At 32.4% G+C, this 25,567-nt stretch overlaps 1 protein-coding gene across 2 annotated transcripts in view; it reads right to left on the bottom strand.

The window, feature by feature from the left end:
* Positions 1-2,699: 2,699 nt before the first annotated feature.
* The window catches only part of LOC114344165 (zinc finger protein 845-like), a 48,843-nt gene continuing 25,975 nt past the window's right edge, over positions 2,700-25,567 (bottom strand). Inside the window, exons 2-3 of one of the 2 annotated variants that reach the window (XM_028295014.2) lie at positions 16,043-16,102; positions 2,700-5,342 (exon numbers count right to left, since the gene is read on the bottom strand). In XM_028295014.2, the coding sequence (XP_028150815.2) occupies positions 3,514-5,316 (1,803 nt within the window). In that variant the 5' untranslated portion in view covers positions 5,317-5,342; positions 16,043-16,102 and the 3' untranslated portion in view covers positions 2,700-3,513. The remainder of the gene's footprint in view (positions 5,343-16,042; positions 16,103-25,567) is intronic. The other variant, XM_028295012.2, reaches the window with a different exon arrangement.

The following is a 25,567-nucleotide window of genomic DNA, read 5'->3' as shown; positions in this document are numbered from 1 at the left end:
TCTTTAGAGCGTGAAATATTTAACATGTTTAATGTCTATCGTGGCGTGGCGTAGACCATTCGTGAGACAATCGTGCTGCACGAACATCTGTTTACATTAATTGTGCAACACGGGCCAACTATGTAAACGTGAGCCACGTTCGTTATTCACTAGTATAATGTCAACTCGCCTTTAAACAAATTTCACACTCGTGCAGTTTTTCTCCAGTGTGCATTTTCAAATCAGACATTCGAGAAAACTGTTTAAAACAAATTTCACAGTGGTAATGATTTTCTCCAGTATTCACTCTTAACGTGAGTACCTACAGACATGCTCCGAATGCCGTATCGAACCTCGAAGCTATCAACAGAGGTTCGGGACGTTGTTGTACGGAGTCTTGAAATAAGTAACGAATCGAACCTCGTTCAGTACTTCGTAGCGAACATTTTGACGTTCCATCAGCTTCGTATGCATTATTCGCCGTTAATAAAAGAAAGACAAATCCTCGTGAAAGGAGATGGTGGCAAACACATACATATAAAAGTAGGGACATAATATTTATGTGGTGGCAATCATTTACTTTTGGATTTAAAATTTCAGTCTATCAGTGGATTATATAAAAACTTCATAATAACGTCACCCTTCTGACTTCATTTTTTTGATCACCTTATGCTTGCTCACACAATAAGAAATTTGACCGTGCGATGGCTAAAATCTACATAGTGGCTCGAGCAATCATATGGAATCTTTCTCCCTTCACCGCTTGAAACGTTTGGTAAAGGGAGAAAGATTCCATATTATTGCTCGAGCCACTATGTAAATTTCAACCATCGTACGTTCAAAATTCTTATAGAATATTTCGAGCGTTAGTGTGTCCCATAATATTTCGTTTTTTTTTTCGATAATGTTCTATTAGTAGTAAACAATAATTTTCATCCGTCCATTCCATCTTGATGCACTAAATTACAAAATAACAATGATTGGAACGCTGACAGGTTCGCAAAACCAGTCCAGATGTGAATTCACAGCGAACCTTGTCCTGAACCTTTCGACGACCACTTCCTTCGTTGCGGATGGATTTACCGACAACTAGTGCGAACGCTTCTTTGTTGCACCCTGATGGCAACTAGGTTTGGTACGTTGTTGCAGGTTGTCGTCCACACTTAAGTTCGCGAAGAGGTTCGATACGGCATTTGGAGCATATCTGGACGCACCTTTAAATATCTTTTCAATGAACTTGCTGTAGGAAACTGCTTAAACTAAATTTTACACTTGTCCGGTTTTTCTACGGTGTGCACACTCAAATGTGCTTTCAAATTAAATCTTGTATGGTTTTTCTTCACTGTGAATTTTCAAATGTCTTTTTAAATTATTTAATGTAGTAAATAGTTTTAAGCAAATTTCACGCTTGAACGGATTTTCTTCGGTGTACGTTTTCAAATGTATTTTCAAGGAATATCCTTCAGTAAACTGCTTGAAACAAATTTAACACTGCCAAGGCTTTTCTCCAGAATGCACTCTCAAACGTTTTTTTAATCACTTGCTTAAATAAATTGCTTTGAGCAAGTTTCGCACTGGTACGGGCTTTCTCCATTGTGTATTTCCAAATAACGTTTCAAACGATCCATTCGAGACTCGAGAGAACTTTTTAAAACAAATTTCACACTGGTAAGGTTTTTCGCCAGTGTGCACTATCAAATGTGTTTTCAAATGATTTGCTTCACTATAATTGCTTAAAACAACTTTTACACTTGTGAGGTTTTTCTCCAGTATGCACTTTTAAAAATGTCTTTTCAAATCACTTGTTCCACTAAATTGCTTAAAACAAATATCTCACTTGTATGGGCTTTCTTCACTGTGCATGTCTTTAAATGACTCGGTGTAAACGGCTTAAAACAAATTATACACTGGTAAGGTTTTTCTGCAGTATGCACTCTTAAATGTCTTCTTAAATCACCATCAGTAGCAAATTGCTTTAAACAAGTTTCACACTTGTTTTTTTTACTTGTTTCTCCATTATGTATCTCCAAATGATTTTTCAAACGAGAAATTCGAGAAAACTACTTGAAACAAATTTCACACTGGTAAGGTTTTTCGCCCATAGGCGTAACCAGGGGGGTTTTGGGGGTTATAACCCCCCCCATTGGGATGTACTTTAAGCCCTATACGCTTAACACCATAGCCCTCAGAGACCTTCCAGTAGTTGTAACCGCCCCCTTTCAGGTAGTGGTAACCCCCCCCCTTAGGATCATCCTGGTTACGCCTATGTTTTCGCCAGTGTGCACTATCAAATGTGTTTTCAAATGACTTGCTTCACTAAATTGCTTATAACAAATTTCGCACTTGTATAGTCGGTTCGCTAAACTCGGACACAACTGGCTAGTGATTTTAGTAGTTAATTTTTTTTGTTTTGGGTAATTTTGGGCAAAATTACTAACTATTTAGTAATTATTTTTTTGCCAAATTTGACCAAATTGACAAAATTACTTTAGATCGAATCGGTAGGCAACGGAACGGACGGCTAAAGCCCGGAATTAAATGCCTAAGCGCGCATTCATCGGCAAAATCCCGCCAGGTCAGTCAGTGTATTTACATATTTCAGAGGTGGATCTAAAAATTATTATTGTTAGTTTGTTGTGCGCGAAAAAGGAACAAGCAAGTAAACTATCAAAAAGGAAGCGTAATAAATGGGATGTAAATTAAAAAAAAAACGAAACACGGAAAGTGAATTTGCTACTTTATTTCATGCTTTAATCGATCATTAAAACAAAATTTATGAGTTACGAAAAATATCAAGAACTCCTATTTGTTATAAAAAGTTATCTCACAAAACAATATACAACATTTAATTTTTTCCCTTAATCATACACCTAAAAATCATATAGTTTATTGTTTTCAAAGAAAGCATATAATGGTTTTCGAGAGTACATTTTGAATTCAGCATCTATTCTCACATCTGGTTACATTAAAATATAAACAGTCCTTGGACCACCCTCGTCTATATTTTCGGTTCGTTCTAAGCGCTAACTATTCAATACACATCAAATCACTAGACTACACTACACTTAACGGTGAAGATATTCTCTTCAGAGAATTCAACGCGTTGCGATGTGAATCGTTGTGGTCCGTTTCGGTAAGAAGCCGCTGAGTCATTTGAATACACGAAGTGTTTTAAAATGCCGATCGTCGCGGTCCGTTCCGGTGCGTGCTGTTCCGTACAAGTGGGTGCATGCCTTTAAATATCTTTTCATAAATATCTTTAAATACGTTTTCAAATTAAATTTGGTATGGTTTTTCTTCACCGTGAATTTTCAAATGTCTTTTTAAATGACTTATTGGTGTAGTAAATTGTTTTAAACAAATTTTATATTTGAACGGATTTTCTTCGGCGTACGTTTTCAAATGTATTTTCAAGGAATATCCTTCCGTAAACTATTTGAAACAAATTTAACACTGGTAAGGTTTTTCTCCAGAATGCACTCTCAAATGTTTTTTTTTTAAATCACTTGTTTGAATAAATTGCTTTGAGCAAGTTTAGCACTGGTACGGGCTTTCTCCATTGTGTATTTCCAAATGACGTTTCAAACGATCCATTCGAGAGAACTTTTTAAAACAAATTTCACACTGGTAAGGTTTTTCGCCAGTGTGCAATATCAAATGTGTTTTCAAATGACTTGCTTCACTAAATTGCTTAAAACAAATTTCACACTTATGAGGTTTTTCTCCAGTATGCACTTTTAAATGTCTTTTCAAATGACTTTTTCCACTAAATTGCTTAAAACAAATATCGCACTTGTATGGGTTTTCTTCGCTGTGAATTTTCAAATGTCTTTTTAAATGACTCGGTGTAGTAAATTGCTTTAGACAAATTTCACACTTGAACGGATTTTCTTCAGTGTGTATTCTCAAATGGATTTTCAAGGAATATTCTTCAGTAAACTGCTTAAAACATATTTCACACGGGTAAGGTTTTTCTCCAGTATGCACTCTTATATGTCTTTTTAAATCACTACTAGTAGCAAATTGCTTTAAACAAGTCTCACACTTATGCGGGCTTTCTCCATTGTGTAGTTCCAAATGACGTTTCAAACGATCCGTTCGAGAGAATTGCTTAAAACAAATTTCGCACTGGTAAGGTTTTTCGCCAGTGTGCACTAGCAGATGTGTTTTCAAATGACTCGCTTCACTAAATTGCTTAAAACAAATTTCACACTTGTGTGGTTTTTCTCCAGTATGCACTTTTAAATGTCTTTTCAAATGATTTGTTTCATTAAATTGCTTGAAACAAATTTCACACTTGTGCGGTTTTTCTCCAGTGTGCACTCTCAAATGTACTTTCAAACTACCTGCTGAAGCAAATCGCTTTAAACAAGTTTCACACTGGTGTGGTTTTTCTCCAGTATGCACTCTTAAATGTCTTTTCCAATGACTCGCATCACTAAATTTCTTAAAACAAATTTCACACTTATAAGGTTTTTCTCCAGTGTGTACTCTCAAATGTCTTTTCAAATCACAATTACTAATAAATTGCTTTAAGCAAGTTTCACACTGGTAAAATTTTTCTCCCTTGTGACTTATCAAATGTGTTTTCAAATGATCCATTTGAGAGAACTGCTTAAAACATATTTCACACTGGTAAGGTTTTGCTCCAGAATGCACTGTTAAATGTCTTTTCAATTCATTTGTAGTAGTAAATTGCTTTAAACAAGTTTCACATTGGTGACGTTTTTCTCCATTGTGTGTTAACAAATGACGTTTCACACGATCCATTCGAGATAACTGCTTGAAACAAATGTCACACTCGTAAGGTTTTATGCCAGTGTGCAATTTCAAATGATTTTTCAAAGTACTTGTTTCACTAAATTGTTTGAAACAGATTTCACACTTGTGCGGTTTTTCTCCAGTATGCACTCTTAAATGTCTTTTCCAATGACTTGCATCACTAAATTCCTTAAAACAAATTTCACACTTGTATGGTTTTTCTCCAGTGTGCACTCTCAAATGTCTTTTTAAATCACAATTACTGATAAACTGCTTCAAACAAGTTTCACACTGGTAAGATTTTTCTCCCTTGTGACTCATCAAATGTGTTTTCAAATTAATTGCTTGAGAAAACTGTTTTGAACAAACTTCACACTTATAAGGTTTTTCTCCAGTATGCACCCTTAAATGTCTTTTCAACTCACTATTACTAATAAATTGCTTTAAACAAGTTTCACACTGGTGAGATTTTTCTCCCTTGTGCATCTTCAAATGTGTTTTCAAATGAACTGCATGAGAAAACTGCTTAAAACAAATTTCACATTTATAAAGTTCTGCTTCAGTCTGTACCTTCATATTTTCAATTTTGGGCTGGGACAAACCTAAAATAAAAGCGAAATTTAAAAACTTTGTGACGAAACTACAGGGCAAAACATATGTAAATGGGGTGGGTTTTATATGAAACGACGATTAGAATTCATTATGTGGCATTTATTTAGAATTAAAACTTAAATCAATAGATAAAATTGGACGGCGTTATGCAGAACTCGACCAAGCGCCATTTCTCTAAAATCGAGATAACAGCGGATTCTGGTGACACATAGCTAAAACTATCTTGGAAAAAATCCGTGTTATTGTCGTATATAATATCACAAGAGAGAAAATTTTGCCGGCAATATTTTCGACTGGTATGAAAGTTTGTTGCCTGGCAATTTTCGCGAATTAAATTTTGACTTCACGAGACGTCAGTCGAGTGATTTTGTCAAAATTTCATAAGCGAAAATTACCAAAAGGCAACGAACTTGAATGAAACCAGGAGAAAATTTTGCCGGTAAATAATTTTCTCTCGAATGATATTCGACAAGACTATTTCACGAGACAATTAATGCACCATTTCAACGAAATATAACCTTTATTTATTTGTTATTACCAGACACTTTCGTGACGTATCTGCCATAATTTTGTCGCTGAGAAATCACGTCGCTAAGGAGTTTTGTCAGTAGAAAACGATGCGTTGCTATGAAGTTTTATCAGTTAAAAACAGTCTAGTGAAATAGTCACATTAATAACGGTTACTAAGAAAAACAAAATTAAACCAAGCGACATTCTATCTATTAAGGGTTTTTAGTTTTGCATAACAAGACTACATCCATAACGGCCATTCTTAGTTTCGCAATAGTAGACTAAGCGCCGAATAAGCGTCTTTGGTCTGGCTAAACTAAGCGTTTGGCCAGAATAACATTTTTGTACCCCTTAATGTACACATTAATTTTGAAGTTTCAGTCAAAAAATGATCGAATTTTTTTAAAGTGAAAATGTTGTGTTTATTCATAAATATATCTATATACAGTATAAATTAAAGAAATATGGAACACAGCTTTTTAAGACACAGTGTTTGAACTGCATTTGAGATAGTGGACCAATATAAAAGTTCCAGACATTAAAACCAGAAATCATAGCAACATTAACATTGGCATGTAGAAAATATCTTTGAACTAGAACCTCCTACTTCTATCTCTCTTTTTAGGAGTTTACTAAAATAGCGAGCCCAGCCGAATGAGCCGAAAGTAGATAATCGGACTTAAGGGTCCGCACCGTGCCAAGGAATAGAACCGAACCGAACCCACTACCTACATGCACAGACAAGGCGATTTCAGATACGCGGTACGAATGGGTTATTATTTTTATAAGTTTTTGGATATGTATTTAAGGGCCGGTTTCACCAACGACAAATAGTATTTTATTCTATGATTAAAGTTATTCGACCATTGAACTGACATTTCTCCATTTTACTACTGTCAAATAAGTTTAATAATAATTTTACTCTTCGACTAAATTGGCAAGTTAATCTGGCTGTAAATATTTAGAAGAAAGTAAATTCGCCAGTTTAACTTTAAATTATCAAAATTATATTGAAACAAAATATAAACTTAAACGTCTAATAAATTTTATTCATTGATTTATTTGTTGTTGGTGAAACCGGACCTAAAACATATAATTTAACCTAAAATATTTATTTTAATATTTATAGTGCTAAATATTTTATGTGTATCTATTTATGGATAATGATGATTGGCATTATACATAATAATATTATGTATATTGTTCTAAAGCTATTTTTTGTGGCATTTGTGTAATTTATTATTCTAAATGGGAAATAAGCCACAATTTACCTTAAAAAGTGATTTTGTTAACGTTTCGACCTCCACTTCGGACGTCGTTGTCAAAATATACAGTATTAATAAATTAAACAAAAATGTTGTTGCTTAGTAAAAAAATTTCTTCTAATAATATAATTTATTCTAACTCATTTATATCGGCAATTATTAGACGATTTTTTTTACTAAGCAACAACATTTTTGTTTAATTTATTAATATTTTGTATTTTGACAACGACGTTCGAAATAAAAGTTAATAAAATAATTTTTTAAGTTAAATTGTGGCTTATTTCGTATTTAGAATAATAATAAATTACATAACCGCCACAAAGAAATAGCTTCAGACAATATTTTAGGTGAAAAAATATGTTTTAAATAGGTACGTATCCATAAACTTATAAAAATAAAATAATCTATTTGTACCGCGTATGCACAAAAAGCTAGACGGATCTGCAAATTCTGCAATCGCCTTCTGCATGTAAGTCACGTCGTCGGTCGGTTCGGTTCTATTGGCTGCGTGCGTCTCTCCTCTACGTACAGTCACGTGATACGCTGTCAGATTTTGTAAGAACGTTTTAACATTGAGTCTTATGGGATTATTTTTTTAAATGTCTCATTTAAACATACACAAAGCGTCCTTATAAAATTTCAAAAAACCGCCACCATGAGCAGGTCGGTCGATTTTGCTTTGACACTTTGTTAACGCTCGGAGCGAATTCCTTGACGCGATCGCGATGCGGACCCTTAAATAGGAACCGGTCCTAATACCTGATTCGGACCTAGAGGTGGGCTAGAAGTATTTGCAATCATGTAACCGATCGTAATTTTTATCTGTGATTGTGATTTAACAGAGCAACAAAATAGTCGTATTTTAAACTCCTAATTAAAAATGTTAAAAAAAATTCAACAGGTGTTATTATTTTGTCTAGGTCATGATTATAAAATTAGGTCTGTTAGAATGAGAAATAATTGTATTCAAAAAGTAGTTTTTGTAATGAAAATAATATTGCATTAATAAATAATTTGATGTTTTTTTCATTGTCTTAATTGTTATTATAAAATCTAACAAGAGCATAGGCGCCAAATTTCGGGCCAATGCTTTCTCAATGCATTCATTTTTTTCGAATTTTAAGAAAAAAGTATTTTTGAAAAATATAAACACGGAATGAAAGATTACATTATTATCGAGGGCCGAAAGTCCATTAGAATACAAAAAAGTGTCATTTGAATGAGATATTTGAAATTAAAAATCACACTCAACTTTCTCTTCTTTTTACCGCTGTAACTTTTTAAAATACACATTATAGAAGTTTTCAGGGACTTTCAGCTGTCGGTAATTATGTAATTTTTTATTCTGCGTTTAAATTTTTCAAAAATACTTACTAGTTTTCTTATAATTCGAAAGAAATAAATGCATTTAAAAGGCATTGTCCCGAAATTTTGCGCCTACCCTCTTAAAAACGAAATACTAAGTAAACTTTAAATACCAGTATTTGCTACAAATACTTATTAGTTACTATTTGTTACTTTTAAATTAAAATTTCAGAATAGCAGCCTTTTAACCTTTTTATAATTAACTCGAGTTCTTCAATCAGAAATAATTAGACTAGCTATAACCGTTCGCAAGGCACTGATGTTCCAATGACACTAAGGCGTTCTTGAGCTACTTGTGCATAATAAGGAAAAATATATTTATTTTCTCTCCGCCATTTTAACGAATCTTCATTTCGCGGCAACCGATCGCATTCCCTAAATCTTTGCATTTCTATTATTGCCCTGCTTGTCGTAGTGCCTCGTGGCTGACCCTACGATCCCATAATATCATCCGGATCTGCAGATGTTTTCTCATGTTCTAATAAAATTTGAGTCCTAAATCCTTTATCTTTTTGTTCCATTCCAATTTTTCTGCAATAAGAGCGATTCTATTTTCTGTGCTATTTCCGCATTTGTTGGATCCTTAAAAGGAATTAATCGAAACCTTATTTTGCCAAGAAAAGTTGAAATCGACAGTTTATCGATAGTTTAATAAAATTCCACTCATACATTGTTGAACTAGTGTTTACGTACATATTTGTTATGCTTATAATAGCTTTAACAATTTCTTCTAGCTGAATAAATCTTTCCAACATATAAAATGTCGAATTACAACATGTGGAAACATCTTGCAGTAATTTGAGAGGATTCCCGTTTCCTGGATTTTTTGAAAATCTAAAAGTTTAGCAGTTGCTTGTAGAACTCTTTTTAAAGTGGCTAATGGTATTTTTATTTTGGTTAAATTTTTAATGATTTTCTTATATCACTTTTGATAACAACATCTGAGGTAGAAGTCGAAACGTCAACAAAATCATTTTTTTAAGTTAAATTGTGGCTGATTTCCTCATCCTTTAAGCCATCGTTAAAAATAAAGTTTATTTATTTTGTGTGCAAAGCAACCAAAATGTTTCATTTTCACATCATTTTGTGTACCACCTTTAACATTTTGTGCATTATAGGAAACAATAATGTATTAAAATTGTGTTTTCTAAGTTCTCTAAGTTTTATAAGACAGCTTTATCTTACAAATATTGCATGATGCATAATTATCATCCACTTATATAAAAACGTTCCATAAACTACTAAATTTTTCAATTTTTGTTTGGCACTAATGGCATGGTATGCGTTCTAGTAGCAAACCCAATTTTGTAATAGTGACCTAGAATTTTACGATGGTCCATAGTGGTAACACTTTTTATTAGGAGTTTAACATACGAATATTTCGTTGCTCTGTTAAATCACAGTTGAATCGGTCATTGCGAAAACAATCTAAGACCATATTTTGGGTAAAATGACGACGCTTTTCAACGCCATTAAATTTACATATAAATATATGTAATAATTCATTTCATATAAATATATATACATAAACATTTAAACTTTTTTTGCCTTTCAGAAAGATTCATTTATAACCTATAATACTTATATAAAATATTGTATTATCTCGGAATATCCAACTATTAATGCAAATATTTTTACGTTTCCTTAAAAGTTTACACATTGTAACATGTATTGTTTTTACAATGACTGATTCAGTTACAGACAAAAATCACAATGAATAAAATATCACTGTATCGAATTTAGCCCACCTCTAGACTCGTTCGGCTGATTTAAAACAGACTGAAATGGTAAATGTAGGCGGGCTTTTGCATTTGCGTAGCTTAGTTCAGAATCCAGCAGTCGACTGAAGTATTGGACTTGTATAATAAAATAATTATTTGAAAATATTTTGTTGGCCAACCGCCTAGAGCCGAAATACATGTATTGGCTATGATCCATTTAAAAATCGCTGGACCTGTATAAGGCTTAAAATAGTTCTAAGAATAAAAAAACACAATTCACTTCAGACTGTTTCAAATACCCTAACGCTTTGTATATAAACCAAATACTGAAAATTCTACAAAATTCAATTCGTAACAATTGTCAATGGTTCCGACTGCAAGTTATTAAAAAATAAATCTAATTTTACACTGTCTTAACACTGGCTGAGCAATAAAAAAAGGTATCTAGGTATGTACCGCTGTTTAGTACACTATAACGCTTCGAATAACAACAGATTTTTAACAATTCAACAAAATTCAATTTATGAATTGTCAATGGTCCCTACTGCAAGTTAATAGATAAATAAATATTGTTTTACAATGACAACACAGTCTTAGCAATAAAAAAAGGTATAGATGTAAAATTAGAAGAAGAAAAATGTAGAAAAGATTTTACCGCTATTTAGATATTTATACGCTTTTATACAAATACCAACCTTACGAGTGCTTGAAAAATTTTGAAAGATTAAAATTTAATGGTCGCTCGTGTCAGAGACAGCGTGTACATTAAGGGGTTAATGTGCAAGCAAGTATTGCATTGTGTATGCAAATAAAAGTAACTGTATTGTTATTCGTTATTGTGTATTATTCGTTATTAAACTTCTAAATTGAGGAATTATCTTCAAATATGAACAGGTTTTAGTCAAGAATAGAAAAAACTCTGTATACTCTATTTTTTTATTGATATTATTTTAAATAACTGCATTGGAATTAACGATTTTGAATGGTAAAATAAATTTAGAGCAATAAAATGCAAAAAATATATTTAATGATAATTGAATTGATTATGTCGTAGCAATACACGTTTAACATATAAATTAAAAAATACTAGTTTATTTATTTAGTGATTACAAGAGGCATATCGCAATATTCTGTGGGTCTAGGACATTTCGGCGTCGCCGTTTCGGCGTGGCCATTTCGGCGTGGCCGTTTGGGCGTAGAGCCGTTTCGGCGTAGGCCGTTTCGGCGTCGGCCATTTCGGCGTCAGAGATTTTATTTTAGTTGACTAAATACCTACATTGGAGTCTATTAGTAAGACATTAGATTATACCTACGTTACTTTTTTAGAAATTTAAGAGGCTCTTGATTTATATCTATACCACACTAAAAAAATATATTAAATGTTATTTTTTCCAACTTTTGTAAATGTAAGCTATTTAATTGCACATAATTAATTAAAAAATTAATATATTATATATATTATATATTATACAGTACAATTTTCAAAGGAGGAAGACCTAACCCTTCGGTCCAAACCTAACTTTCGGGTATTATTTTACATCTTCTAAAATTAAAATGTCGAAAATTGTTCTCCTGACTCTACATTTTTTGTTAAAGAAAATTTCAGACTATCATACATTAACAACTATTTTTTTTCTCTCTCACTTTGCCAAAGTATCTGTCGCCGAATCAGCCGGCGCCGAATCGGCGGGCGCCGAACCGGCAGGCGCCGAAATGGCCGACGCCGAAACGGCCTACGCCGAAACGGCCTACGCCGAAACGGCTCTACGCCCAAACGGCCACGCCGAAATGGCCACGCCGAAACGGCGACGCCGAAACGTCCCATTCCGATATTCTGTTTTGCATTAATAGACCAAATGACATAAATGGTAGTTGGTCTAGTAATGTATAACAGCTAAACTTCCTAAAATATATTTAAAGCATAAGTAGACCAAGCGACATTTTTTTTTCTAGAATATGGTAGGTGCGATTATATTGAAACTTTACAACCAAAAAGGGTCATAGGCGTAACCAGGGGGGTTTTGGGGGTTATAACCCCCCATTGGGATGGACTTTGAGCTCTATACGCTTAACACCATAACCCTCAGAGACCTTCCAGTAGCTGTAACCCCCGCTTTCCAGTAGTTGTAACCCCCCCTTAGGATCATCCTGGTTACGCTTATGAAAAGGGTTATAGGTGATCATTCCTCTGTTAAAATTTAGTGCAAATATGTTAATAAATGCATTTTTAAGAAACGAAAAACTTTTAAGCCATTTATCTCAAAACTATGTTTTGACGCTTGGTCGAGTTATGCATAACGCCGTCCAATTATATTTTAATTTTGACAACGTAAATTATTTACTTTAATTATTATATTTATAAATATAACATCTAAATATAAACGATATTGATGGAGGTTACAACACAGAAAATCAACAAAATTTTCATCATCAACTACAAAGTGAAGACCCAACAAGAGAAAAAGTGTCGAATGTAAATGTATTTTAAAACTCAAAGCCCAAGGAATTGATGAAATCTGCTTGGAAATGTATAAAAAAGGTGGTGATGAACTTTTTGTAAAAATAATATTTATATGGCAGAATGAATTGGTACCAGAAGAGTGGCTAAAGGGAATGTGTTCGTTGCTTAAAAAGGGTGATCAACTGGATTGTAAGAACTACAGAGGTATTCATCTGTTATCATCTGCGTATAAAATCTTCGGTAATATATTGTTTGAAAGACTTAAACATTTTACAAAGGATACTGTTGGTCAATATCAATGCGGATTTAGTGCTGGAAAGTTAACTATACATCAAATTCAAGCACACATGCAGGTTCTAAAAGTCACTAGAATATAACATAGATACACACCATCTCTTCATCGACTTCAAAGCAGCCTATGACCAGTGGCGGCGCCTGGTGTAAAGTATTGGGGGTACACACATATTAAGATATATAAAAATAGATAACACCGTGGACCTCCGCTTGAGCCCTGTTTTCCTAAGTAAAATATTTTGAGTGTCTCAAATTGTAAAAATCAAAATTAGACCAGGGCGCATCTGTAAAAATATTAGTACATTTGGACGTTGAGAGGTGACTCAAATTTTTTTGCAGAAATTGCTTGAAAATAACTCAAATAATTATATTTGAGTTATCCTCCCTCTCAGAAAGGTCCGGAACATTGTTTAAATAATTAGAATGTCAAAAAATGAAGGAAAAATTCGATTTTTTTCTTCGTTTTTTGATTATAACTTTAAAAGTATTCATTTCCGAGAAAAGTGGTACTGACATAAAAGTTGCGTAATTAAATTCCCTACAATATAGAATTGGTTACAAATTTAAAAAATAGTCACCCTTGTTGCAAATAGCAATAATTGCGAAAAAACCATACAAAAACAAGTATTCGCATTTTACGTTTTTCAACCATTTATGCTACACCTAGGACCTTCATATTTCACCCAGAAAAATTTTATGATACAGTAAAACAATACTGTAAATTTCATTAGGATCAGTTCAATAGATTTTGCAATCCAGCTTTCGCAAAAAAAATTCATTTTTCAAAATGTTACAGGACTGAAAATAAAGCAGATAGGTAGCAAGTTGAAATTTTTTTGCGTATAGAAGTGTACTGTAACTTTCATTTTCAATTTGCAAAATTAAAATAGATTAACTACCACGGCGTCAGGAATTTTTTTAAATAAACGTTAATTATTGGTGCTACGCGCAGGACAGCGGATAGTTTGCTCTGATTGGGCATTCCAATGACCTTTGATAATGATTGATACATTTTAATTTTTATTACATTTCGATATAAATAAATAAATTTGTTTATTGCAAAATAAAAACACATACTCTATCTTTTGAAATAACACTTTTTTAGCAAAAACTTTCTTTGTTCATATATTTTAACTTAGAGAATAAAAGTTTATTATTTTTAAACATATGCAATTGTTTAAACAAAATTTCACAAACAATAATAAAATTAGTTTGGTTTTTGTGGAATTAAAATATTAAAATACAACAAAATATAGAGTAAGAAAATAATATATTAGATAAAGATTGGAAGAAATTTTGGTGGAAATCAACTTGTGTGAATCGAACACCGCTGTCCTACGCGTAGCACCAAAAATTAATGTTTATTTAAAAAATTTCCTGACACCGTGGTAATTAATCGATTTTAATTTTGCAAATTGCAAATGAAAGGTACAGTACACTTCTATAAGCAATAAAAATTCAACTTGCTATCTGCTTTATTTTCAGTCATGCAAAATTAAAAAAAAATGAATTTATTTTTGCGAAAGCTGGATTGCAAAATTTATTTTGCAAAATCTATTAAACCCATCTTAATGAAATTTACAGTGTTGTGTTACTATATCATAAAGTTTTTCTGGGTAAAATATGAAGGTCCTAAGTGTAGCGTAAATGGTTGAAAAACGTAAAATGCGAATACATCTTTTGTATGGTTTTTTTCGCAATTATTGCTATTTTGCAACAAGGGTGACTATTTTTTAAATTTATAGCCAATTCTGTATTGTAGGAAATTTAATTACGCATCTTTTATGTCAGTACAGCTTTTCTCAGAAATAAATAGTTTTAAAGTTATAATCAAAAAACCAATAAAAAAAGTCGAATTTTTCTTTCATATTTTGACATTTTGATTATTTAAACAATGTTCCAGACCATTTTGAATGGGAGGATAACTTAGTTATTATTATATGGGTTAATTCTAAGCAATTTCTGCAAAAAAATTTGAGTCACCTCTCAACGTCCATCTCAAAACAGATGCGCCCTGGACTAAATACCATTTATTAACTTATTATAATTTAGTGTTTAAATGTTCCAAGCAAGTTTTGTAATGAAAGTCAAGTCGCCTGTTTTTTAGATAAATTCTTTAATAACCAATTTATTCAAAATTTAGAACTTCCTTGAATCATTTTTTTAATTGAAAACTTTGCGAGTGCAGTTAGTCGATTCTGGCCCATAGTACCTCTTCTAAGAAACGTTTTAATACGTTTCAATCTAGAGAAACATCGTTTTGCTTCTGCAGTTGTCGCTGGCATTAGAGCTGCATTCCCGGGACACATTTCCCGGGAAATCAGTAAAAAATAGAAATCCCGATTCCCGGGAATTTTTACAGATTTCCCGGGATTTTAAAATATTTTATTTTAAATTATGAGCGGAGATATTACTAACTCACAATGAATAAATGATTCTGACACAATTATTATCTCTGCTTAATAATCATTTTAAATCATTCCACTTAAAATATTTATTATTCAATTATATTTTAACCCGGGAGCAGTCGCGCTCACTTCTGTCACATAAGTAGTCGCGCGTAGAGAAAAAATCTCTCAATACGAATTTAAAAGAAATTTCTATTTTATAATATTTTTATTGACTTGTTACGTTAAAAATATCTATTTCTAACAATGTAAAGCTAACTGGTTCTCACCAAAGCCGTAAATTTCACAAAAAAAAATAAAAAAAACTTTTTTTTAAATTCCCACGCATTACTACAATCTTCCTCGAGGCACTTACGAGTGAAAAGTTATGTTACAAAACTTTTCTCTAAGTTGTCACGGAAAAGGATAAAATGTTAGATTTTTTGGCGCGACTGCTCCCGGGTTAAACCTTCCAATTTTGGGGCAAAATCAGAATGTATAACATCCGTCAGCATAAACATTCTTTTGTTTATGCGACGATCTGATTCATTTTGAAGCATCCAGAATTATAACATAAATATTTATTTTTAATTAAAATTATGTTTATCAAGAATTAGTACATAGGAAATTTAATACGTTATTAGATTAGTGCAAATCAGCTGACCGGACGTTTAAAAAATTACTCACTTCACTAAAAATCATTAGACCTACATCAACAGAAAGTACGTTTTCAACTTCAGCAAATTTCTGTAAAAAAAAGAGCCAGCCTGAAAGATCAACACTCAACAATTTATGTTTTTATAAAACATATTTCAATAATAAAAACAATGTAAATTCAGATTACACAAATTTATAATTTTTAAATTTTTTATTTTCTTTTAAATACTTGAATTTTTCTAAACATTTTTAATTTATAATCAAATTTTTTATACTAATTGCATTGAAAAATTAGAACAAAAACAATGTCTTCTTTTTATTTTTAAATTTCCCGATTCCCGGGAATTCCCGGAAAATCCAAATTACCAACTCTCGATTCCCGGGAAATTAAAAGGGGCCGGGAAAATGGAGCTCTAGCTGGAATCGTAACAAGAGTTGAAAAAATTTATTTATTTCAGAAAAATCTTCTTGCAAATTTTTTTCAGTCAAGAGTTTACGTACAGTTCACCAAAAATAGCTGAAAGTCTGAAATTCTAACTGCCTGTGCGAACAATGAAGTGAGAACGCACTCGGAAGGAAAAAGATAGCCTGTACGCGCGGGCGAACTTTAAAATATAGGTACAATCGGAGACACAAATATAGAAACGTAAAGTTTGAATAGTTTCTAATAGGTCCCGTACACAAGTATTATTACTATCATTACTTTTCTTCAGTATGTGGTATTTGTTCTACAAAGTGAGATGTAATAAAATAGATTAAACAAAACCGCTTATGTTGCTATAAATTATGGCATTATAAACCAAAAATTATATTTTTATATTGACCATTTATACTTTATATTACCATTATATTGACCAAAAGGTTTCGGAGAAAAAGGGCGTAAGCAGTAGGGTAATAAAGTGGTAATAAAATCGTCTAATGCCATACTAATAGAAATTAGATGTTAGGTTCCCGTGAAGCATATGGTGTCTTTGTACCAGTACCTTTTGTTAAAAGCGGCCTTTATCTTTGAATATTTACTCATTTGTTCATTCTGATTCCTCCTCTCCAAATAGATAGGAAATACGGAAAGCGGTAAAAAGCACTGGCGAAGCGTCCATGTAACCATTGTTACCATTGGTAACAGTTAAAATTTGTAAATAAATATTTTATGACTACTATGAAATAATTCCATTTATATTTTTTAAAAATAGAAATATTTATTAATAGTATCTACCTAATTCAGTAAAATAGCCAACTAGACGCACGAAAATATCAGCGAGTTTATGTATAATCGGTTGCACGTTATTATAATACGCCCTTACCACAGTATAAAGAGGTTCCATATTTATTATACTGTGCCCTTACCGTGCGCCGCGCCGTTTACCACTTCTGTGAGTGGCAACGATAGTAGGATCTTTGACTGGATCGTCTCTGAAAATTTTGCGGGGACGATGGCTCTGAAACCGCGTATTGGTGTTACCAAATTTTAATTTGGTGACGCTAGGTAGGGCCGGTGTCTATCGGGACAGAAAATACCGACCGTAAGAATATCAGACTTAATAAATGCAATTTTAATTATTATTATAATTATAGGTAATAATTATAATTCCATTTATGAAGTCTGTTATTCTTAGGGCCGGTATTTTCTCGATTAAACTCCGGTTAGTTAACCGTGCCGGCCCTTTGGATTCGATTATTGCATAATATGCATTATTAATTATTAGTTTATAACTTGTAACTGTACTTGCTTATTATACAGATAATATATCTATACCTTTTTATCCTATATAAATCATATTAATCGATTTTAATTACTTGTCGAAATATATTAATTAACAACAACATTATTATAATATGACATATAATAATATTGATTATACAGTACATTGTAGTGTATAATCAATAAAATAAAAATTATTTAATATTTTAGGCTAAAAATGACAAATGAATGTACTGATTAGTATACTAATTATACAATTTGAATTTTTTAATAAAGTATAAAGGTGATATAATACATATTTTACCTAAAAACAACAAATATGTTTTTAGTTTGTAGATACTTTATATAATTTCTTAAATTTTTAATTTTTTAATTTTATTTCATCTATTTTTATAATAGACCTGGATCGCGCGTACCAAAAAAAAGTTGATTAATAGCAAGCTGAAAATTCACGGTATCTAGTCGAACAAACTTTGATGTATGGGAACACTGTATATATAAAAATATTTATAAAATACATTATATATATATAGATAATATATAATATATCTGGTATATATTTAATATCTGGTTTTGGTAACACTTTAGAAAAAGTCACGCGTCGCCACTGGTAAAAAGTATAGCTAGTAGCACGTTTATATGATCAATTTAATCATCAAATGGCAAATGATCGTTTATAATCCCAACCTTTGCATTTTGGTACATTCGTAATTAACAAATGTAGTTGAGGCATTTTAATTTTGAATATAATGAAGAAAATTTAAAATTTAATTGATTTTAAATATTCCACACTAACATTTACAAATCCCTCCATTCTTAATATTATTCTGAACTTTAAAAGTAACACAGCAAAAGCAAAATTTAAATGTATAAGTATAAATATGTTCCCTACACGTTAGAAATCGCAATAGGATCACATCAAGTTTGTGAACATGAGTCTACCTAACTGACGGGCTACCACGGGACAATGGGATCGAGCGGGACGTGCGGTCAGTGGGATTTGGGGCTATAGAACCTATTGCTGTACGAGCAGTGAACCAGAAACCATACATACTCTAGACCAGGGGTCACCAATTAGTTTGCCTGGCGGTCCGTTTCGAAAACCTGTGACACTTCCGGGGTCCGGACCTAATGCTACCTATATCCGGTTGTTCTGATTCGGTTTCTTTGTGGATACTTGGTAAAAAATATATCCATCAAACAACAAATCAGAAGGGTACCGGTCGAAATTTTTAGGCAGACATTGTTGAAACACTTTTTTTTTAACAAATTCAAAACATCACGTTTTTTTCCCACGAAAATGTTGTTTTCATTTTTGGGTCATCTTAAACAAAAAAGATCTTTTTTCGCAAAAGTTGATAGATTACGAGTTTTAAGCGATTTAAAATCTAAAAAATGCGAAAATAAGCTTTAAAACTCATGTGTAAATAATTATTTTTGAGGTTGTCAAGTGCCTAAATTGAAATTTAAACATTCAATTTTAGGTTTCTTATAAGTAATCGGACATATTTTAATTTAAACCGTTGTTTTAATTGTTAACTATACGCGTCCTCTCGACGGCAAGTCTCAAAAAATCTCCCAACCATTTCTGCTTAGAGAAGTTCCCCTATACGCTTTCAAATTACCCCAAAATTGTGGGAAAATACACCAATCTGGCAACCCTGACTGGCACTGTCAATTTGTTTGTTTACGAAAGATGGCGATTATCTTCCTTCCTTTACCTGATTATCTTCTATCTCATCCTGAAGGCAAAATTCGCTTCATGGCGATTCCATGAAGCGAAAGCACTGTTTTTGTAAGATATGTTTTAATATTCAGTTGAATGAAAATTTTTGAAAGAATCTTGTAGGATGATTGTTTAGATAATTAGCTCAATCTTTTACAAACTTCCAAAAAATATATAGGCCCGAAATGTTGATGACACACTCGTCTATTGGAATAAACTGTTTCAGGATCCATTATATTGTTTTTTTTTTAATGTGGAGAAACACAGCAACGCTTAGTGTAAACTAAAAATTCTACTCATAAAAACGAAGGGGTTAATAAAATTGATTAAAATTGTGATTAAATCTGATTAAAAACGTAACACCACTATAATAATTAAGCCACAAATTGTAAAATAAAAAGTAAATATTACAAAAATAACCCATTAATTTAATTGTCAACTGTCAATTGTTAAATGTGACAAGAGAATTGACTGAAGGCGACATCTCTGGATTGGAAAGGGGAAATAATTTGCTGTCTTGACCTTGACCATTTATGTCAAAGGTCTAAAGTATGTATGGTTTGTGCAGTGAACGGGAAGTGATGGTCAATGTCTCGTACCCGTGAAGTTAACTCGTCGAAATAGAATAAAAATAATTAAATATTACCTATTACTTATAAACTGCTCGGATCTGCGATTTCTGATTTCTATTACTGCAATATAACTAGATAAAAATATTATCTATAGAATGATAAATTTTAGATAAAAATGTTTGTATGAAAATAATTGTGGGAGTACACGTGCACATGTGCACTTATGAAGGAACCACCACTGTCTATGAGAGAGTTAAAAGAACTGCATTATATATAATACAATCATAGACTTTGGGATCCCACCTATGTTAGTTAAGTTGACCCAAATAACATTGCGAAAATAGTTATAATGGTCAGAAGTATGAGAGACACGGTGCAGTGTTTTACAAGCCTTGCGGAAGCGGCGAGTGAATTAGGACTTGTCGTAAGCGAGAAAAAAACCAGATGAGGCTTATATAATCAAAACCTGCTAGATCCATGTTTTCAAATTTTTCAGAATACCAAAAAAAAACATTAAAAATGTAAATCTCCCAAAAAGTTTCCGGAATTTCTTAATCAAAGTGGCATCAATAAAATGTTATAAAATGGCACACTGATTTGGTATAGTTATTTTTCTACATGCCCCTTACATCTTCAGAAATTTGTACTTTTAGTTTGGATTTAGCAGATTTTGATTCTAAGCCCACATACTATTGCTCATTTTCAACTGCCTTTAGGCGCAATTAATGCACTGAAAGTAGGTATTAAACCATTTTGATAATAAAACATACAAAATGTACAACAAAAAGAAGTATTTTATTGCTCATAAAACTATGGGCATAGCAGGGTTTGATTCTACGTTAACATTTCAGTGGTATTTTGAAGAAGATTTAGGCTTTGAGCCGAAACCTTGTGCCTGTAAATTAATAGATAGATACTTGAACTCTCAAACTGTGTAAAAAAGGGATAAAGGGATAAAAATTTTGAATTTAGCAGGTTTTGATTCTGATGGGCTCAAATATTTGTTGGTTTCTAAAAACTCCCAAATTATACAACAGAGAATTCAAATTAACAACCATACCTTTGAAGCAAGTCGGAGAATTCACATATCTTGGATCGCTAGTAAACGCAACAAACACGATAAGCGATGAAATAAAAAGACGCATAGCAATAGCAAACAGAACTGTTCACGGTCTCCAGAAACATTCAATAAAGCTCAATATACAGTGAGCACGTAAAGGTTGGCATAAATTCATTTTCTCGAGAATGGACAATTTGGGAAAAAATCCCGAAACAGGTAAATTTTTATTTTTAAATTACGACTTTTTGGCATATATGTCATACTAGTGACGTCACCCATCTGGGCGTGATGACGTCATCGATGATTTTTTTAAATAGGAATAGGGGTCGTGTGATAGTTCATTTGAAAGGTAATTTAATTCTCTATTCAATAATATAAATATTTACATAACTATTTACACAGGGTGTCTAAAAAAATTTTTTTAAATTGATTTTATTGACATAAAAAGAAGAATGCATGTAATTTTTATTTAGTCCAAAATACATTTTAAGGTCCTTAGAACACAGAAAAAAATGTTTATTTGAAAAATAATCATTGCTTTTCCCTTAAATCAAATGTTCAAATGTAAAAAAATTAAATGTTCAAAAAGAGGAAGGTGAGTGGGCGGCTAAAATGCTAAAACGATATTTATTTGTTAAATAAACTTTATTTCCTGTTTTCTGATAGCAGTAAAATGTATTTTGAGTTAAATAAATTACACACATTCTTCTTTTTATGTCAATAAATTTAATTTAAATAATTTTTTTTGGACACGCTGTATAAATAATTATATTAATGTTTATATTACTGAATAGAGAATTAAATTACCTTTCAAATAAGCTATCACACGACCCCTATTCTCATTTAAAAAAATTATAGATGACGTCATCACGCACAGATGGGTGACGTCACTAGTATGACACATATGTCAAAAAATCGCAATTTAAAAATAAAAATTGACCTGTTTCGGGATTTTTTTCCAAAATCGTCCATTCTCGAGAAAATGAATTTATTCCAACCTTTACGTGCTCACTGTATACAAAACCTTAATAAGACCGGTTTTGATTTACGCATATATGGTGCTGAAAGGTGGACCTTATCACAAAATGATGAAAGACTTCTTAGTAGTTTTGAAAGAAAAATTCTTAGAAACATTTTTTGGGCCGTCAATTAAAATGGGCTATGGCATCGAAGATACAACTTTGAACTACATTATATCAGTTATACACCGATCCAGATATTGTGAAATTCGTTAAAGTGCAGATACTTAGATGGGCTCGACACATTGCTAGGTTGTCAGATCACAAATACACGAAGACATTTTCAAAACCAGAGGGCACAAGACGTAGAAGACGACCACGAAGAAGATGAATTGATTATGTGAAAAAAACTTAGATTCTAAAGGTAAGAAGATAGAGGGAAGTTGCCAGGAATCGACTTCTTTACGAGCAGGCCAAGATCCACAACGGATTGTCGAGCCACTTATGATGATGATGGTTTTTCTTCACTATGAATTTTCAAATGTCTTTTTAAAGAACTTGGTGTAGTAAATTGTTTTAAGCAATTTTCACACTTGAACAAATTTTCTTCTGTGTGCATTCTCAAATGTATTTTCAAGGAATATCCTCGAGTAAACTGCTTGAAACAAATTTCACACTGGTAAGATTTTTCTCCAGTATGCACTCTTAAATGTCTTTTTAAATCACTACTAGTAGTAAATTGCTTTAAACAAGTTTCACACTTGTGCGGCCTTTCTCCATTGTGTATTTGCAAATGATGTTTCAAAACATTCATTCGAGAGAACTGTTTAAAACAAATTTCGCACTGATAAGGTTTTTCGCCAGTGTGCACTAGCAGATGTGTTTTCAAATTATTTACTTCACTAAATTGCTTAAAACAAATTTCACACTTGTGTGGTTTTTCTCCAGTATGCACTCTCAAATGTTTTGTCAAATGACTTGCTATCCTGAATTGCTTAAAACAAATTTCACACTTGTATGGCGTTTCTCCAGTGTGTACACTCAAATGTCTTTTTAAATCACTTATATTAATAAAGTGCTTGAAACAAATTTCACACTTGTGCGGTTTTTCTCCAGTATGCACTCTTAAATGACTCTTCCAATGACTTGCACTACTAAATTGCTTAAAACAAATTTCACACTTATAAGGTTTTTTACCAGTGTGTATTCTCAAATGTCTTTTCAAATCACTACTACTAATAAATTGCTTTAAACAAGTTTCACACTGGTAAGATTTTTCTTCCTTGTGCACCATCAAATGTGTTTTCAAATGAACCGCATGCGAAAACTGCTTAAAACAAATTTCACATTTATCAAGTTCTGTTCCAGTCTGGGACAATCCTAAAATAAAAACCAAACTTTAGAAATTTGTTTATGAGGAAACTACAGGGCAAAACAAATGTGAATGGGGTGGGTTTTACATGAAACGACTATTAGAATTCATTATGTGGCCTTTACTTAGTATCAAAACTTGGAGCTATCAAAGATAACAATTTGTAATTATTATTGATAGCAAAAACAAAGTTCATTTCTTTTCGAGCTTTTTCATTTGCAAATTTATCAATTACATCATCACAAGTAATATGTTCCAAAGCTTATTTTAATATGGAGCACAGAAAGGTCCTCTAGTTTTTCCTGCCCTAAATTTTTGAGAAGTTAATTTTTTATTCTATCCAAAGCCAAAATCGTGCATTCCCCACTAGCATTAGATACTAAAGGAATACTAGCACACTAGGTAAGGATATAAAAATTTGTAATACTGTTAGAACATTTGGAAACGTAGATAACGCCTGAATCATCTCAAATTCCCCCAAATATTGGTTTTATTTGTCTGATCGCATATTATTTAAAATTCAAAATTTTGTCTTCTACGCTATGGGGATCAATGTCGCCTCTATACATATTTTTTAACTCTAATATTGAGGTATTATAGGTCTGGATCCCGCGTGTGAAAAAAAGTTGATTAATAGCAAGCTGAAAATTTGTTAATAGCTTAAGGGTGTCTAGTCGGATAAACTTTGACATATGGGAACACTGAAACAGGGGCAGTTTTAATTGTGGAACAGGTTAAATATTTGGAACGGTCAGACCACGAAAACGGCACATTTATTTTGTCCGACAGAATAGACTTAAACTCTCCGAAAAGAGATTAAACTCTCATGCAAAAATCAGACTGCTGTTTATCACCAAATGGGCGTTTTAATGAGTGGAACATGTAGAATATGTCAAATGACAGGAATTATGACAAGTGATAAATAGAAGTCTGATTTTTGCATGAGAGTTTAATCTCTGTTCGGAGAGTTTCTATTCTGTCGGACAAAATAAATGTGCCGTTTTCGTGCCGTTCCAAATTTTTAACCTGTTCCACAATTAAAACTGCCTCTGTTCCAGTGTTCCCTTATATCAAAGTTTATCCGACTAGACACCCTTAAGCTATTAACAAATTTTCAGCTTGCTATTAATCAACTTTTTTTCATACGCGGGATCCAGACCTATTATACCCAATAGGAATTTTCGAAAAAAAAAGTTAAAGCAATTTTTAATTATTTCATATTATTCATATTATTATGAAATATGATATTATGAAATAATTAAAAATTGCTTTAACTGTTTTTTTTTCGAAAATTCCTATTGAGTACAATACCTCAATATTAGAGTTAAAAAATATGTATAGAGGCGTCATATTATGACTCTAGTCTGCAACACTGCTTGGGATAATTGCGGGGTGGATCGAGTAGCTCTGAGGTTACCACAACCCGTCCAAAGCCCGGATAAAATGTAGAGGGTGATTAGCAACGTTAGCAACCTACCAATCGTAAAAATGAATACTGCTCAAAAAAACAATGTGAAGCCTCGGAACCGGATTGATCATATGAAGACGACCATGGCAAGAAATAAGGACAAAAGAAAAACAATGACGACAATTACCAGGTGGAACATCGGATCATTCAACAGTAGAGATCAAGAAATCACCCAAGTATTAAAAGAGGAACAGATAGATTAAGCGACCTACAGGAAACAAAAAAGAAAGGAAAAAGACAATCAAGATTAGGTGAATATAATAATCTACAGTTGAGCCCTAAAAGAAAACAGGGCCAAATAAGGTGTAGAATTACTAGTACATACGTCAAAAAATACCCAAATTGTTACAGCAAAAATTCTAATGAAAAAGGAAGACCTGAACATCATCGGAGTATGCTGACCAGAACATAAGAAGCCTCAAACAAAAGGCAAAACGCATCTTTTATGACGAATTACAAGTAGTAGATCAAGCTAGAGGGATTTGTCGAGCCACTTATGATGATAATGGTTTTCTTCCCTATGAATTTTCAAATGTCTTTTTAAAGAACTTGGTGTAGTAAATTGTTTTAAGCAATTTTCACCATGGATTTTCCTCTGAGCGCATTCTCAAATGTATTTTCAAGGAATATCCTTGAGTAACCTGCTTCAAACAAATTTCACACTTGTGCGGTTTTTCTCTAGTATGCACTCTTAAA

Source organism: Diabrotica virgifera, chromosome 5, assembly GCF_917563875.1.
Source record: "Diabrotica virgifera virgifera chromosome 5, PGI_DIABVI_V3a".
Classification (NCBI taxonomy): Eukaryota; Metazoa; Arthropoda; class Insecta; order Coleoptera; family Chrysomelidae; genus Diabrotica; species Diabrotica virgifera.
Note: the sequence above shows the minus strand (reverse complement) of the source record. Positions and strands in the feature narration are given on the sequence as shown.